This window comes from Sceloporus occidentalis, unplaced genomic scaffold, assembly GCF_023333645.1.
Source record: "Sceloporus occidentalis isolate IW3139 unplaced genomic scaffold, rSceOcc1.0.p SCAF_10, whole genome shotgun sequence".
Taxonomy (NCBI): Eukaryota; Metazoa; Chordata; class Lepidosauria; order Squamata; family Phrynosomatidae; genus Sceloporus; species Sceloporus occidentalis.
Window position 1 is genome coordinate 20,670,527 of NW_028316990.1, and position 12,733 is coordinate 20,683,259.

Consider the following 12,733-nt stretch of genomic DNA (forward strand, 5'->3'; position numbering starts at 1 on the left):
GCTGGGAAATAAGAGACTTTTCCATGTGTGGAATTTTATTCACATGAAACTGATAAGTGTCCTGTACAGCATGGGGCTAGCTGTGGTATTGACAATGAATATTGTAGGATTGGACTCAAATATGCAAGCTGAGCACCTTCTTCTAGTAGTGCTATTACAGAAAAATTGTGCAGGATCCTGAGGTGGTTTAAATAAACTTTTCCAAGGTTATGGGCTTCCAGCGATTTTCTGCTACTTTTAGTGAGAATGATGGCTTTCTCCTAACCTCTGATTGTACCTTTAGTCTCTTTTGCATACATAGTTATAGTATTCTCAGCCAGAGACCTCCAGTCTCACACGAAGCTACAAACCCCAAGATGCCATAGCTTGGAGCCATGGCAGTTAAATGGAGTCATAATGCTATCATATGTATAATGTGACAGGGCCCCTGTTTGTGCCAGTCCAGCTGCTGAGAGTTATTGGCTGAGAATGCTCAGTTGCTCCAGGAATTAAACAATTTGCAGTCCTGTTTTGGGTGATCAAGAACTGTCACTTTGGCAGGTGCCAGACTCTTACACAGAGGAATAGGATGTGGGTTTAATTAATGGAGATTAATTTTGTCAGTCTGGTTCTGACAGACAGACAATTCAAGTGCATCTTCCATCCCTTAGTAAGGATTTAGCCACCCTGTTTCAAGTGTTTCAGTGGTCTTTGTCACACCTGCAGTATAAATAACAAGTTGAATTCACTGAATGTAGAAGCAAAAGTAGTAATCATGTGCCTAGTATTATTTCAGTTTATTACAACTTAGAGCAAAGTAGAGCTGGGACTTAAGTAGGTTGGAAAAGGAATGTCTAAAACCTGTAGCAGAGGCATAAAATTGTGCATTTGCTGGGATTCTCACAGAAGTAGTGAAATATTCATATTTCATGTTAAGTTTCTTTATCTTGTGTAGGAACTAGAATGTCTCCAGGACCATTTAGATGATTTGGCAATTGACTGCAGAGACATAGTTGGAAACCTTACAGAGCTGGAATCTGAGGTAAGTGGGCTTTGTCTTTCAGGAAAAGCTATAGTGTTCATACTTGACTGTGTAAGCAATTGCTCTTTGGGTACAGACTTGTTGGTTGGTGTTTCGTCTAACAACTTCTTAGAGTGGGTGGCATTGTATAATATTCTGTACATGAATAGAAGACAATAAAACTTCAGACATTAATTAGATGTCCTGAGATTAGTCCAGGCCTGGACTCTTTGGAAATAAAATGTAATCTTTTAAGATAGCATCGTTTAGGCTCTGGGCAAAATCTGCTTGTCTTGGGTCAAAGCTGTGGTAGCAAAGTTGAAGTGATACTTATCATAACCAGTTTTTGATCTCAAGAATTTGTCTTTGGATATGGGAGCTTCTTTTTACTTGAGGCATTTTGGGTATCTATTTAGGGAGGCATTCAGGCAGAAAAACTCCACCATACTGATTAGACTGATGGGCAAATGCCCAGCAACGCAAACTGTCTTTGGTTAGAGCTAGTGTAGAAAAATGGAAATGACGCAAACTGGATTTAATGCTTTCTGTATCCCTTACAGGATATCCAAATAGAAGCCTTGTTGATGCGGGCGTGTGAGCCAATTATTCAGACCTTCTGCCATGTAAGTGACTTTTGGTTCATACTCCTGGCTCCATTAAGGATGGGTCTTAGAGCCCTTTTCCTTTAACATACTACCCCCAAATACCTCTGTTTTCCTGTGCAGTCTCTTTCAAAATGGTGATATAAAGTTGTGGGCTTTCACTAAGGCTGGCATTTTGAGAGATTCTCCAAAGCAGGAGAGCCAGCATAATGTGGTTTGAGTGCTGGACTCAGTCTCTGAGAAACCAGAATTCTAATCCATGTTGAGCTGTTGAAACCCATTAGATAACCTTGAGTGAGTCACACACTGTCGGTTTCAAAGGAAGACAATAGAAGATTTCTGGTGAATAAATCCTGCCGAGAAAACCCCGACATAGGTTTACCTTATTGCCATCAGAAATCTAACTTGAAGACACACAACAACTACTGGAAAGGAAAATGCTGGGAGTATTTGGACCACCATGAAGTTGCCCACCCCTGCTCTACAAAATGACCATGGTTTGCAAATGCACAACTGGTTTCTCTGCATACCTGGTTCCCTTTTCTGAACTTAGGCCTAGTTCTGGACAACCATGCTGAACTATACGGTCTATTCAGATTCTTCCATGGTGCTGCCTGGCTGTCTCCTTTTCAAGACTGAATTATTGAAGCAAGTTGGTGATGGATGAGTTCTCCTATATTTGCAATAAAATGAGGGTGTGCTGCAGCGTGACCTACCTGTGACTGTTCCACACATGTCAGCATTGTTTCCCTACCTCATTTGTTCATATATTCATTCATTCTGCAATGTTGGAGAATAGTGAGGTTTGCAGTCTTGCGTTACAGATGCCAGTTGGGCAATGAGCAGTTGTGGTTAAAGGAACACTCATGTGTAAAACTGTGTGGGGTTGTGAGTACATAGGGGACTTAGAAAAGAGCAGTAGCAATTCTGTTCTTATGGCATTCCCTGTTTCTGTTTGCTTTTAAAGATTAAGTTACTGGCTGTGAGCAAAAGCTTGAAATTGTTGCAGGCAGCACTTGCTGACATCAGTGAAACTAGGGTAGCCGAATGAGATTTCCAGTAGTCAGAATGGACAAATTTAGTGCCTTCAACAGCTATTTGCCATCCCAGTTGTGGTTACAACTAGAATAAATTATGCAGAACAGGAAAAAATGCAACCTAAGATTGCAGAATTTAGCTATTCTTGGCCTAACATTTTGGATTTCCTAGGCACAAAATTAACTTTTGTGAGGTATTAGTCTAATTATTTTTTAACTTCAGTTTCAAATTTGGGGTTGTTTTTTGCCATGCTGCACACTGATATATGTGCGGTGTGCCTCTGAATCTTTTCTGACTTATGGCAACCCTAAGGCAAATCTATCCTGGGGTTTTCATGACAAGATTTGTTCAGAGGGGGTTTGCCATTGCCTTCCCTTCAGGCTGAGAGCATGTGACTTGCCCAAGGCCACTTAGTGGGTTTCATGGCCAAGCGGGAATCGAACCCTGGACTCCAGAGCCATAGTCCAACACTCAAAGCACTATGCCACACCTAATAGTATTACAAAATGCTTGGATGACCTTTAGTAAACTATTTTGCATCTTTCTCCCCTCAGGAGCCTAAGGAATGTAGCAGTCCTCATGCATTGTAAGGGCCTGGCATCTATTTCTTTAAGGCAGGTGTGGGCAACATGGGGCCCCCTGAGGGTGCTCTTGTGACCCTTGACCCTCCAGGCTCCCCAGGCTTTCTCGGGCCATAAAGAGAGGTGAATTGCTTTTGGCATTTGGCATTTTCGACAGCCTGTGAGGCCTACAGATAGGACACCCTGGGCAGAAAATCGGTCTCCAAACTCCCTGCCTTCAAGCAAAGTGAGAGCTATGGGGTCTAATCTGGTCCTGACTGGTCATTTAAAAGTCACCTTAACAGTCAAAAGAATGAGAAGTTGTATTTGTTCCCATGCTATTGGTTCCATTACTTCCTTGAGAGCCGGTGTGGTGGTTTGAGTGTTGGACTAGGGCTCTGGGTTCAAATTCTTACTCAGCCAGAAAAACCCACTGGGTAACCCTGGGCAAGTTATTGTTCCTCAGTTCCAGCAATGGTAAATCTCTGGAGGAATCTTGCCAAGAACCCCTGAGATAGAGTTGCCATAAGTCAGAGTTGACGCGAAAGCACACAACAGCAGCAATTTCTTCCTTGACTGGAGCGCAGAGGCTGCCAGAGAGGAAGCTGATTCCTGGCAGGTAGTCAGCGTGTCTGTCTCTTACCCTTCAATCTCCCATTCAGGAAATGGCAGACAACCAAATCGACTCAGGAGACCTCATGGAGTGCCTCATTCAGAACAAACACCAGAAGGAGATGAACGAGAAGTGCGCCATTGGAGTCACACACTTTCAGCTGGTGAGCTTGACAGGCTTGCCAGCATCCTATAAGCTTGGCTTAGACTGGGGAAGCAGGCAAACACTCTCTCTTTCTTCCTTAGAGACCAGAGCTTCCCCAGCTGCTAGATATTTTGCTCTTCAGGATTGAGACCCCCCTCTCTTTAAATGCTCTCCTGGCTTATTTGCTAGTAATAAGCTTCCTAATTCTGACCATGATGATGCCCTTACTCCTGGCACTTTCTGCCAGATCAGGGACTTTCCATTTCCATGCCTTGCAAGTACATGCGTTTTTTATACCCTTATGATCTGTAGTGGTGTTGAATTTAAATCCGTCCTTGCTATTATCTGGTATGGACTGAAGGAGGGAGGACGACCAGGTGTGAGATGCAGAAAACATCCTGTAAGGCTGCTATATTGGTTCTTGCATCTGACATTGTTCCCCTCCTGCTCCTCTTTAGGTTCAAATGAAGGATTTCCGATTCTCTTACAAATTCAAAATGGCCTGCAAGGAGGATGTGTTGAAGTTGTGCCCCAACATCAAGAAAAAGTAAGTGGGAAATTGTGGATATAGATAGAGAGGCTGCTGTGTTTTCCTCAGCCAACAGGTTGCTGCCAAGGGCCTTCTACAAGAATGGCCTTGGTTCCAGGTTGAAATATATGCGGGAAACTGCCCCGATCCTGGATTCTTGCCTGTGGTCCATCTGACCCAGCACTGTCAACTTTGACTGGCAGCCCATGGCTCGCCATGATTTCAGGCAGGACCCTTTCCCTAGCTCTGCACGGAAACATAAATGAATGTTGTGTTTGAACTTGGGTCCCATCCCCAAGTTACTTCATTATATGTATATATGCAAATACAGGTATTCTGAAGTCCAAAAAAATCCAATATCCAAGCAAGTTCTCATCCCCAAGCATTGTGGATAAATTTAGGAATATAGGAAGCTTTGCATAGATAGTTGTGCATGATTAACGTAGGAAGCTGTGAAGTGCTGCATAAATCTAAACTAGTTTTTTCACCTCTGACTGGCTCTCCACAGTTGCAGGCAGATTCTCCCCAGCCCTACTGAGAGATCCCATATATTGTTCTGTCCTTTTGATCTACCATCCAGGTAGTAACCCTGTTTAGCTTTCAAAATCTGGTGCATCTGAGAGCATTCAGAGTGGTAGGGTGGTATTAACCACACAAACGTACATGGAACATAAATTAGACCCTTGGCCAATCTGGCTTGGTGTTGTTAGCTCTGACTGGCAGCAGTGGCTCTGTACATGTTTTCGGGCTTGAATTTCCCCTAGAACCTCCCTGGGAATTGCTTGCATTCTTTCCCAGTCTGGGGGTCAGGGAGAAAGAGGATGTTTCCCATTCTCATTCTAACCAGAGCTGACCCAACTTGGCTTCCCAGATCACATACTGTTGGGTGTGCTTGGAGGGGCAAGGCTTTCTCTTCTGGATCAGGCCTTGTAACACCCTGTTTTCCTTTTCAGGGTGGATGTGGTGATTTGCCTGAGCACCACCGTGCGCAATGACACACTGCAGGATGCCAAGGAGCACCGAGTCTCTGTGAAGTGCCGCAAGCAGCTGCGCGTGGAAGAGCTGGAAATGGTAATAAAAAGTGCCAAGCTGACTTGGGGCCACGTCAGAGTTTAAGCCTGCCCTCCCACACAAAACATTTGGCTACCCCTCACTGTTCCATTGCCACTCAGTGCTCTCTAATTATCCTTCCTGATAGTCTAAATTTGGCTTGTGGCAGGCATCTCCTGGCCTTTACATGCACTGTGCCACCAGGAGGGAGGCTCCTTTTCCTGAGCCAAGGCCATGCCCAGCAATTGCCATGTGAGAGTCTGGCACTGCCAACTCTCTGGAACCAGTAGAATTAGCAAAGCCCTTTTTCTCTTGCTTTACAAGTGGAGAATTTTTGGAGAGCTGTTCTGGGCAACCATGAATTGAGGAGTGTATACACACACACACACACACACACACACTGGTAGAGTGCTTTGCTCCACAGCTGGGGTTGGCTGCATTATCCAGGGAGCTAATTGTAGCTTGCTAGAAGCTGTCTACTCCTCCTACACTCCATCTGAAGGCAGTGTCTAAATGCAGACTCTGGCTTCTGCAGCAAGGCAGCCTCTCCTCCTCCACCCATTGCTGTGCTTCTGCCTGCAGCCTGACAAAGGTTTCTGTTGAACATTCAAACATACCCTTTGCTTTGTGGCATTATGCGTAGTACTCCTCAGGGATATTTCTACCACCACAATTGCCCAGCTTGACATCCATTGTTACTGTTTTCAGAGGCAGTTTCTTTGCCTGTTCCAGCTTGGAACTACCCTTTTGGGAGTCTGAATCTTGTTTTAATGTGATGGTTTTTGTCTTGCAGACTGAGGATATCCGTTTGGAACCAGACCTTTATGAGGCGTGTAAGACTGACATCAAAAACTACTGTCAGAATGTGCCCTACGGCAATGCTCAGGTGACAAGCCTGTTTTATAAACCACTCCCCCCCCCAAACACTTCAGGTAGTGATCTCAAGTTCTCCTCCCTTTCTCTGTAAACTGAAGTTAGGCTCAGGTACGATCTCTAGTTCTGGGTCACTTTGTGAGTTTCATGGTTGAGTGAGGATTTGGTCCGTAGTTCCAAATTCTAGTCTGACATTCCCTCCTAGCCTTTCCTAATTTAGCACCTTCCAGAGCTGTTGGACTACAGCTACTACATTCTAATAGTCATGCTGGCTGGAGATTAAGGGAGTTGTAGTATATATGAAGGTATATATGAAACATAAATGAATTTTATATTTAAACTTGGGTCCCATGTCCAGTTGTGCCTACAAGTGGAATGGCTGTTTTCCTTTGGTCCTACAACATTTTGCTTTTTTACCTGTGGCTGGCTTCCAACATCTCAGCAATGCTGCCACCTAGTGCCTAGCTCCCCTTGAGACTTGTATTTAGCAATGCTCTTTAACTGCAGATTATTGAGTGTCTGAAGGAAAACAAGAAACAACTGAACACCCGCTGCCATCAGAAAGTCTTCAAATTACAGGAGACAGAGATGATGGATCCAGAACTGGATTATACTCTTATGCGTGTCTGCAAGCAGATGATTAAGGTAATGATCACATTGCTAAGGAGATGCTTGGCCCATTTTCTCTTTGTAGTGAAGTGGTTCAACCTGAAATCAGGCAGTTTGGGTTAAGAATATGAAACACTACACTTTTTAATAAGGATTCCAGGAAGCCATTTTTGGGGTATGATGAGTGCAGAAAATACACCAACAGCAGCCTGTTTCCATTTGAGAGAACTAGTGGTTTGTGCAAAGTTAGCAAGGCCAAGCAACATTTGTTTTAATGGAGGGCACAGTCTCTGTAGAAGGTGTTCCACAGTATCCCACAGAGTATGCACACTCCATCAGGGGAAGAACACTTTAGAGATCTAAATATACCAGGTCTTGGACTTTGTGATTGCCTTTGGAAAAGTGGCTTTCAGAAGCAACCAAAGTGAACAGTTTGGTCCAAACTCAGGAGGAGTGCTCTGAACTCATATGCTGTAACTGTAAGAAGGCATGCCAAGGCTAGATGTCTGGCCTTGTCTTTCTTCCCATCTTCCCAGAAGATAAAAAGACTCATGGCCAAAGATGGGAACTGCTTATGGAATCGTAGCTTTTCTGTCTTTTTTGGCAGAGATTTTGTCCCGAGGCAGATGCAAAGAACATGCTGCAGTGTTTGAAACAGAACAAGAACAGTGAAGTGATGGATCCCAAATGCAAACAAATGATTACCAAGCGCCAGATTACACAGAACACAGGTAATTGCTAACTTTCCTGGAACTGTGAGGCAGCAGGGGACAGTGGCCTGAATGCAAGTGCTATGATATTATATATTATTATTATTATATTGTTGCCTGCATGGGGCAAATTTTACTTGGAGCATTGAGACCCCGTGTAAAAACAGTCCCCCACTATCTCTTTTCTATTTTCTGCCAATAAATCCACATTGGTGTTGTCAAATTTGCAAGCTCCAAAACTGTTTGCCAGATACATGATAGATTTAGCCCAGTAGAGAGGCCATGCTCTCAGCCATTGAGCAGGAAGCTACCAAGACCACAGACTCAGGCTGCAAAATGGCTTACAAAATTAATTTTATTTAGTCACCTCTCTGGCCTTTGAGATTTCAACCGGTGTTTTCCACACCTAATTTGGAGCACATCTTTTCAGTCATGAGGTCTGGAAACATGCTTCTAAAGAAAGATGGGAAGCTGAATTTCACACTTGCTATCACATTTTTCTGCACTCCTGCAGTATAGTGCAGTGATAGGCAAGCTGATGTCCTCCAGATGTTTTGGACCACGAGTCCTCTAAACTGTGACCATTTGGATTGTGGGAGTTGTAGTCCAAAACCTGTTGAGGGTACTAAGCTGCCTATCCATGGTATGGCAGCCTGCATGCAATATATTATGTGCTTACCTCCAAGAAAGTCAAAGAGCCCTTCTAATTTAGTTGCAGTAAAAGCTGTTCATCTAGAAAACTTCAGCTGTGGTCTGCTCAGTGGAAGCTGTGTCATTCTGCAAACAGGGCCTTCCTTCCTTCCAATGACTAACCGAAGACTGATTCTGCTCCTTTCTTCTCCCTGGTAGATTACCGCCTGAATCCAGTTCTCAGGAAGGCCTGCAAAGCAGACATCCCAAAATTCTGTCAGAGCATTTTGAGCAAGGCCAAGGATGACTCGGAGCTGGAAGGGCAGGTCATCTCCTGCCTGAAGCTGAAATATGCAGACCAGGTGAGTGAGGCATGTGCGTACCAGTTAGCCAGAGCTGAGACAGGGAGGTCCATAGGTTGGCTTGTTCTCTTGCATAGAATGTGCATTTGCTGAACTCGGTGAACAAGCATATTCAAAGTACAGGAAAGCCAGAGCCTGTGTGTTCCACTGTCAAACAGCTCTTACAGTTTCTGTAGTTCTTCCTAATGTTGAGGTGGAATCCCTTTTCTTGCCATTTTTAATCTATTGGTTTGCAATTTAATCCCCGGAGCATCAAAAAACAAGCTCACAAGCTCATAAATCAAGAGACGGTTCTGGCTGATGCTGCTCATGCAGTAGAGGAAAACAAAAATGGAGACAAGCAAACAGTTCCTTTTCCTTAGGCATGACTCTTCTCGGTCTTGTCCCCTAAACAGCGCCTCTCTCCAGACTGTGAAGACCAGATTCGAGTGATTATTGAGGAATCTGCCCTGGATTATCGGTTAGATCCACAGTTGCAGATGCACTGCTCAGATGAGGTAGGAACTTTGCTTTTTAGTCCTGTTTCATCCTATATATGTTAGCAAGTTCTTGTAACTCGTGGAGTGCAGAAATTATGCAATTTGAAACTACTTAAACAACTACACCTCCATCCTACAGAATCCTGAGATATGTAGTTTTGTGAGGCACCAGCCTTTGGCAGAGAAGGCAAAAAACTCTTCTAAAACTACAAATCCCAGGATTGCATAGGATGGAGCTACAGCACTTAAAGTGATGTCAAACTGGCATTATTTCTACAGTGTAAATGCACCCTTGAAGTAAACCTACTGGATCAGTAGTAGGTTGGCAAGTCAACACATACTGTATGTATGATCTATTGTTCCTTTGGATCTATTCTTAGGACTGATTTGTGCCAACTTTTTTAAACCAGGGAATACCCTTAGCCACCTGGAAAGTGGAGTAACTGTTTCCCTTACCTTTATGTATAATCTTATCTTGTTGCATCTTTTCATATTAACTAGCTGCACTGATAGCTTCCCCCCAAAACATTGGAGAGTTGTTGCCCAGAGGCAGGAAGCCACCCTAATACATTTTATGTTTTAAAAGATTGCCAGTTTATGTGCAGAAGAAGCGGCAGCCCAGGAGCAGACGGGGCAAGTGGAAGAGTGTCTGAAAGTGAACCTGCTAAAAATTAAAGCAGACATGTGCAAAAAGGTAAAGAAACTAGGTACAATATTAAAATTAAATTGCAGGGATAGCTATCTTGACCATCAAACAAAAATCCAGAGTATTCATTGTGCTGATGTTTTCTTAAATCGACCAAATTAATCATGCCATGTTTATATATGACAGCAACATAATTTCCAACTGTTTAAGGCACCAACGTGTTGCGTGCATTTTCCCAATATGTGGCCATCAGATGGGCTGAATTATGTCACAATTTCAAGTCATGATATTCATGGCATTGTGATTTCCTCTCCTCTCAGGAGGTGCTGAACATGCTGAAAGAGAGTAAAGCAGACATCTTTGTAGACCCCGTCCTTCATACGGCGTGTGCCCTTGACATTAAACACCACTGTGCTGCTATTCCACCAGGACGAGGGCGACGTAAGTCTTGCTTTAATTGTGGAGCCCCAGAAACACCAGTTCCCACTTACTATTGGCATAGTAATACACATCATTTGCTGGTGTTGTATGCCTCTTAGACACCTGGACACATTTGCACTTTGAGTGCTTTCCTGAAGATTGATGTCTATTCTTTCTGCAACACTGATGGTGTTTGTGTTATGTCTGTGTATTTGGGACATGTCTCACTTCCCCAAAAATCTCTTTTTCTGATTATTCCATAAATGAGTCAGTCAAAAGTTTATTGTAACGAGCAGACAGCCATTATACAAATATATTACAAACATCTCCTTTGGTTTTTCCATTCAAGCGTAAAACCAAAGCCAAGAATGTAACCATTCTAAAAGTTACATATTTATTTTGATCAATTAAAAAGCATGGCTTTTCCAAAAGTGACCACACTGTCATCCTAATTCCACAAATGAGATATTGAGGGAGAATTTAGAGAAGTACACAGGTGCTTTTCTTTTAAAACTATGAGTAATGATGTGGATAAAGTGCTTTTTCAATCTCTCCCCTTATCTTTCACCCCATCTATGTCAGTTAACAGTGTAGGTTTGGATCTAACATGCGTGAAGGGTTTCTGTGTTCACTGACCTCCAAAGGAAGCTGTTAAGGAAAATGTCCATAATCACATTATTTAGGCAACTTCAACATGGCATGCTGTCCTGCGTTTAGTCCCAGCTTCACCACTGCTTTGGAGATGGATGTCTTTTGGTGGCAGAGTAGTGCTGGACCTGTCCAGCATTTATCACTTCCTTGGAATAGAGTCATATCTTAGATAAGCCACAATTCAGTAGAGTGTTGGCTTGTTGTATCAAGCTTCTACTGGCTATTTGGTCCTGCTTGCCATGGGAACCATGTTGTATTTCCCAGACCGTTGGTCTATGTCTTGTTTGCGCTGATGAGCAAATACAGGAGGAAACAGTTGGAAACTAGCTTTTGTAATACATTCTCCCCCATTCTGCAGAGATGTCCTGCCTGATGGAGGCCTTGGAGGACAAGCGTGTACGGTTACAGCCAGAGTGTAAGAAGCGCCTTAATGACCGGATTGAAATGTGGAGCTACGCTGCCAAGGTGAGAGAGTGGAGCTGCCTCTTTATTCTTCTCTGTGGCATACCAAGGTGGAGGAGTCCTCTTGGATGCATAGGGGAGACATGGCAGCTGGGAGAGAACATGAAAACTCAGCAGAGAAACCATGTAAGTTGCTCTACTCAGATGCGCTAGCTGCAGCTTACAGACCAACCTTGAAGGGCAACCTTATGTAGAGCATATAGTAGTAGTTCAGTCTCTCCATTAGCAAAGTCTGGATCCCTGTGGGCAACCCATTGGTTGGGTTGGTAGGAATGTTTTTCCTTTTGTTGGGCTGATTTGACTCTTCTGCCTCGCTCCTTCCACACCTGCCAGGTTGCTCCTGCAGAAGGCTTTTCGGATCTTGCCATGCAAGTGATGACCTCTCCCTCCAAGAACTACATCCTCTCAGTGATCAGCGTGAGCATCTGCGTCCTCTTCCTGATCGGCCTGATGTGTGGGCGCATCACCAAGCGAGTGACACGAGAGCTGAAGGACAGGTAGAGCCTGCCTTTGATCGCCGCCAAGGAGGAAAGAGGAAGGAAGGAAGGCCCTGCCTGTTGCCCAGTTTGTACAGCCCTCCTCTGTATAGTCTCCTGCCCAACTCACTCCTCTCTGAAGAGTGCAAGCCAATTAGAAGAGCAGCACGTGCCAGCTGAGTTTCCCATCTCATCCATAGCATCTCCACCCTCGGAATGAGTTGGCACGTGCAGCCATGCCGGCCCAGCCAGCCGCTTCGTTACCCCATCGTTAGCGACTGTGGTTTGCCTGCCTGTAGACAAGTCTCTCTCTCTCTTTCTCTTTCTCTCTCTGTTTTTTTCTCGTACTGTTGGAACTGCCTTCACTCTCCAAACCAGACTGACAACCTGCAGCTCAAGAAAGTTTTTAAAGTAAATTTTTAACAGGTCTGTTCCAGGCGTAGTGTTGGGCAGCGGGTTTCGGTGGGGGAAACGTCTTGCGCTCTGGCTAGGCAGGAGAATGGAGGGGAAAGGGCCTCTCGCCCACCGCTCACAGCTGGCCTTGCTTTGGACATCTGGCTCACCCTTGAACCACCATCCCCAATTGTTAACCAGTCAGCAGAAGTTGCCTGCAGAGTCCGTTATCTCTTCTGATCGCCTTTTGTTACCATTCTTCTGTTTGTATGTGATCTATTTTTGTTTTTGTCTTCCTCCTCAATTTATTTTATTGCCCAAAGGCAATGCCTTTCATTGTTTTCTTCATCTTTGGGATTAATAAACTCCAGCAGTTGTACAAATTTCCCCGGCACGCACACAAAAAAGGATGCCTCCCAAGGGAGGCTGTTGGACAAGTCAGAGTGGAGATTTGGTGGTGTGTAGCGAGTAAGTTGTTTTGTAAGA

At 44.2% G+C, this 12,733-nt stretch overlaps 1 protein-coding gene across 1 annotated transcript in view; it reads left to right on the forward strand.

Annotated features, from left to right (window-relative positions):
- The window catches only part of GLG1 (golgi glycoprotein 1), a 51,428-nt gene that overhangs the window by 35,983 nt on the left and 2,712 nt on the right, over window positions 1-12,733 (forward strand). Inside the window, exons 13-26 of the mRNA XM_089476797.1 lie at window positions 935-1,021; window positions 1,561-1,623; window positions 3,863-3,976; window positions 4,416-4,504; window positions 5,440-5,557; window positions 6,330-6,422; window positions 6,917-7,054; window positions 7,626-7,749; window positions 8,578-8,720; window positions 9,116-9,217; window positions 9,786-9,893; window positions 10,166-10,286; window positions 11,275-11,381; window positions 11,712-11,875. Of these exons, the coding sequence (XP_089332923.1) occupies window positions 935-1,021; window positions 1,561-1,623; window positions 3,863-3,976; window positions 4,416-4,504; window positions 5,440-5,557; window positions 6,330-6,422; window positions 6,917-7,054; window positions 7,626-7,749; window positions 8,578-8,720; window positions 9,116-9,217; window positions 9,786-9,893; window positions 10,166-10,286; window positions 11,275-11,381; window positions 11,712-11,875 (1,571 nt within the window). The remainder of the gene's footprint in view (window positions 1-934; window positions 1,022-1,560; window positions 1,624-3,862; window positions 3,977-4,415; window positions 4,505-5,439; window positions 5,558-6,329; window positions 6,423-6,916; window positions 7,055-7,625; window positions 7,750-8,577; window positions 8,721-9,115; window positions 9,218-9,785; window positions 9,894-10,165; window positions 10,287-11,274; window positions 11,382-11,711; window positions 11,876-12,733) is intronic.